The following is a 4,487-nucleotide window of genomic DNA, read 5'->3' on the forward strand; positions in this document are numbered from 1 at the left end:
CTAGCTCTGCACTAAAAGTTCCTGAGCAGGCAAACACACACATACACACACTGAGAATGTGTTGGAAAAACTGCTGAGATACAAGCAGATGGGAAACATTTGTTACTGAATATATTTTCAGCAAGGACACATTTAATTGTTCAAAATCATTTTGAATAAATGCTTACTATGGAAAAAAAAAAGTATCACACTTACCATGATATTAAGTTGCACAACTGTTTGAGCACTGACAATAAAACTTATTTAAATAATGGAGTAACTGCTATCACAGGAATAAATTACACGTTAAAACATAGTCAAATGGAAACAATAATTGGTATTTTGATCAATTAAATGCTTGGTGAAAACAAGACTTCTTTCAAAATAATAATAATATATATATATTATATTTAAAAGAGGGAATGAATGTGACCATTCACACTTTTGACCTTCATACATCGTTATTCATAAACTCATATGCAGCAAATTACAAACCAAATAAGAATGAAAAGACACCGCCATAAAACACGGTGTGTGACGATCACCTGCTTTGTAATTTACACAGTTCTGACCTTGTAAATATGTCTAACAAACACGCAAAAATCTCTGTTATGGTTTAACAGCAGGTTTTAACAAGTTGGCAGTAGTTGCTTGATCCCTTAGAGTCTGAACATCTATATCAATTCCTGTACTACAAGTACAGCATTTCTCACTTTAAAAGGAAGTGCACCAAAGCAACCATCAATATGTCAGCAGTCAAGCTCATTTCCGGCAGTGTGAGTGGCTGATGTGGCCCCTGTGGCTTCGACTGATCTGAATACCGGCGTGTGAGGAATCAAGAAACAGCCCAACAGTTTAACAATCATTCGAGATGGCGCAGAAAGCAACAAGTGATCACAGCACTTGCTATTAACAGCTTTGTCAGCAAGAGCAGCATTTGTGCCGTCCAGCACCGGCCGCCCATTACTCTTCTCTGTGTGCTACAGTTTAGCAGCTGTGTGGCCTTTAGAGAGCAAGTGGGAGACATCCTGTTTTTTCAGTGGGATTTGCTGGGGGGTGGTGGTGTGAAGCCGACCTGTTTCAAAACAGCACAATCCAGGCTCAGCTTATTTTGGGAGATTAAACGAAAATGTTCATATAACAAATATTTGCGATAAGACATTAAAGGAGGATCTAAGAGTTACTGCACCGTGATGCTGTTCTCTAAAAGAACGGTAGGTTTTAAGATTAAATAAATCATTCATTGAAAATGTACCAGTTCACATATGTTAGAAAGGTGTCTGGAGTCCTGTGTGCGAACACATGACGAGGTCAAACATTAAACCCAACACACATTCTTTAGAATCTTATCTGCTACGGATTCCAAAGTGCTTGGAGTCCTGGGTTTGGGAAATATTGTGCAAATACATATGGGCTACAAACTCAGGGAAAGCGAGAAAGATTTTCCATGTGCGCTACCTAAAACAAAACTAAAATGAAATGGAGGACTTTTTAAGCAGCGCTAAATTCATTTTCCATATGACTTTGGTTTGGCTTGGTAAATGACAGTGGAAACTCCCGTGCATCAATAGGCATCAAAGACGGCATGAATTGCTCAGAACAAGAATCAACTTAAAGCATTAAAATGACTAAGTTTAATTTGAAGTTACAATTACATAGCTGTTTCTATACATGTTTCTCAAAATGATTAAAGCAAAGAGAGGAAATGAATAGAATGAAACATTTCTCTCCAAAACGATCAATTCAGTCCACCGCAAGCACTACACTTGAAATGCAAGAATGTAACAATCCCACATTTTTAGAGACACATGAATGTAAGTCAAAGACAATCTGGTCAATGTAGTTAGCCTAAATGGTAAAAAGGCTACAAAAGGCATCCATCAATGTTTCAAAATGAAGTCTCTTTAACGTTTAACTTGTTTTGGGCTACATTGCAATGCAGACAAAATCCCTTCTGTGGTTTTTCATGCTTTCAAGAGCACAAGACACCACTCAGTTCGATTATGCTGTGTGAATATAAGTTATGTCTGTTGTAAGTCCGCCTTTCACGGTTCGACTTTTGCATAAAATGTTCCATGGATTCATTTACATGTTGATTATCATTTGATGTCAGTGATATCATAACTATGGCACGGTTCAAAACCTGTTACACCACATAGCTACCTACAGTTAGTATGCTACAACCTCCTCAGCAAAACTGTGCTTTGCTACAGTGGATGCCTGGACAGTTTCGATACATCTCGGTATAAAATGCCTTTAACACACTATTGGACTGTTTGAAGGAGACAAACTCCATTTTTTTGTCTCTAAAATCTCAAAAGAAAGAAGCTGAAGAAGAGAAATCAAATATAGAAAACTTACAATCAATCAATCAATCAAAAAAAAAAAAAAAAGAAAAAAAAAAAGGAGGCTCTTCATTCAGAAATGCTTTATCATGTTAAGCAATAGTCCGAGGTGTGTGACTCGTACGTCACAGTAGTCAGGAAACTAAAAGCAAGCCAAACCCATTACATTGTTTCAAAGAGGGCCGTTTGAAAACGAACCAAAAATAAATGTTAACTCTAAATCAGAACTGCACGAATATTCGGTGGAGAGTGTGATTTTCTCCATACTGAGTTCATTTGTCCTAAACAGTCAGTGCCAGTGTCATTAAGACTTGTAGTTAGATGTTAACCAAGTTAAGCCTTCGTACAGTCCATCACCGGTGGTTGCGCACGACGGCTGCACGTACCAATTCCTGTCCCGGATGCGCGTCAGTCCCAGCTTCTCCTGGATCTCGTGTGGCTTCATGGCGTCCGGAAGGTCTTGCTTGTTGGCGAAAATCAAAATGATGGCGTCCCGCATCTCACGGTCGTTGATGATGCGGTGGAGTTCTTGCCTGGCTTCGTCGATGCGATCTCGATCAGCACAATCCACCACAAAAATTAACCCTTGCGTGCCCGTGTAGTAGTGTCGCCAGAGGGGACGGATCTTATCTTGTCCGCCCACGTCCCACACGTTGAACTTGACGTTTTTGTAGGTGACCGTCTCCACGTTGAAACCAACGGTCGGGATGGTGGTCACAGACTGGCCAAGTTTCAACTTATAGAGGATGGTGGTTTTTCCTGCGGCATCAAGTCCGAGCATCAATATTCTCATCTCTTTGTTACCAAATATCTTTGACAGCATCTTCCCCATCTTGTATACTGTTCATAAATGGTTACTACCCTCCAAAAAATGAAAAAAAAAAAAACTTTAATAAGGATAAGTGAAATACAGGGGCTTTTGCTTTAAGACTTCCTAGTTGGAACGTCAAATTTGGAAGTAAACAGCACACGTGTATATAACGTTATCACGAAACTGGGCGTAAAGTCACAGTGAATAAGATGCAGTTCCAGCCAATTCTGGTCACTTGGTTGCTGATTAAACGACAGTACTGAAAACTTTCAGTAGAACTGAAAAGGTCAAAGTTCGATTTTCAGGGCTTTTGCTTCGGTTGTAGGGTGGTAACAGTTTGAAAAACGCCACCCTCGCAATTAATCCACAGAAACGCGACAAAAGCAGCGATTTTTCAGTGCTTTTCCTGTGTCTGGTAAGTGCTGTGAGGCCTCTTTAAGAGCCTGCGGTCTTTCGAGACTTCCTCTAGGCGTGTGAATGTCCGTCTCGGAGGCTCTTTCAGGTCCTTCCCCCAAAATGTAACCGGATAAGTCGTTCAGAGTCTCGGCGGAAAAGCGTTCATTTGGCCGGCCGGTGGGTCTGTCATCTGGACCGTCTGAAGCGGAGCCGCGTCGATTTCAACCGTCCTGAATTCGAATTTGTGTCTCACGTGCCCCTGAGAGACAAGAGATGCTCAGAGGGAGTGCCAGAAAAGAGCAACTTAGCCTGCTAGCTTAGCCGGCCGAACAACCCACAGAAAATCGCTACCACACACTTTTTACACATTTCTTCGACAGGTTATGTAAAATGTAACCATTAACAAATTATTTCCATTCATTTTAGAGCGACTAAATGCGTTTTAGTTACCTGCGGAGGCCCACCATTCTCTAGCGGTCTCAACCCCGGTGTTCACTCCTAAAATCAGCGGAATTCAGTGTGAAACTGACTACGTCAACGCGAACGAGCGGAAACGGCAGTTGCAGCCCGATTTTCATAATAAAGGTCATGGCAAACGTCACTATTACTCAAGTATAGGTCTCTGCAGGAAAGTAATGGGAGTTACGAGATCAAGGTGTTTTTACACCATGATACCTGATTAGTTGATGTAATAGTGACGTTAGGTTTAGGGGTGGGGTTGGTTAAGGGGGATCATTTAGATTGCATGATTCAGAAACACCCAGCAGTTTCAAAACACCCATATGGTGATAAACGCGTTAGACTTTGCTTTAAACACACATTTAAAATACACATATCATTCAATATCGCACAAACTAAAACATAGAAAACAGGGCAATTAGCAATACCGACAAAGTTGTCCCTGTATAATCAGCAAAAACAGGAAAAATGTCAATAATAATAATAATAATAATAAT

General features: G+C 40.5%; 1 protein-coding gene across 1 annotated transcript; it reads right to left on the reverse strand.

Annotated features, from left to right (window-relative positions):
• Positions 1 to 1,590: 1,590 nt before the first annotated feature.
• LOC127933331 (ADP-ribosylation factor 6) lies at positions 1,591 to 4,115 on the reverse strand. The gene is made up of 2 exons (XM_052530246.1): positions 3,982 to 4,115; positions 1,591 to 3,790 (listed from the first exon to the last, which is right to left on the reverse strand). The coding sequence occupies exon 2, from the start codon at positions 3,154 to 3,156 to the stop codon at positions 2,629 to 2,631; it is 528 nt and encodes a 175-aa protein (XP_052386206.1). The 5' UTR covers positions 3,157 to 3,790; positions 3,982 to 4,115; the 3' UTR covers positions 1,591 to 2,628.
• Between the last annotated feature and the right edge of the window lie 372 nt (positions 4,116 to 4,487).

Source organism: Carassius gibelio, chromosome A17 (genome assembly GCF_023724105.1).
Source record: "Carassius gibelio isolate Cgi1373 ecotype wild population from Czech Republic chromosome A17, carGib1.2-hapl.c, whole genome shotgun sequence".
Taxonomy (NCBI): domain Eukaryota; kingdom Metazoa; phylum Chordata; class Actinopteri; order Cypriniformes; family Cyprinidae; genus Carassius; species Carassius gibelio.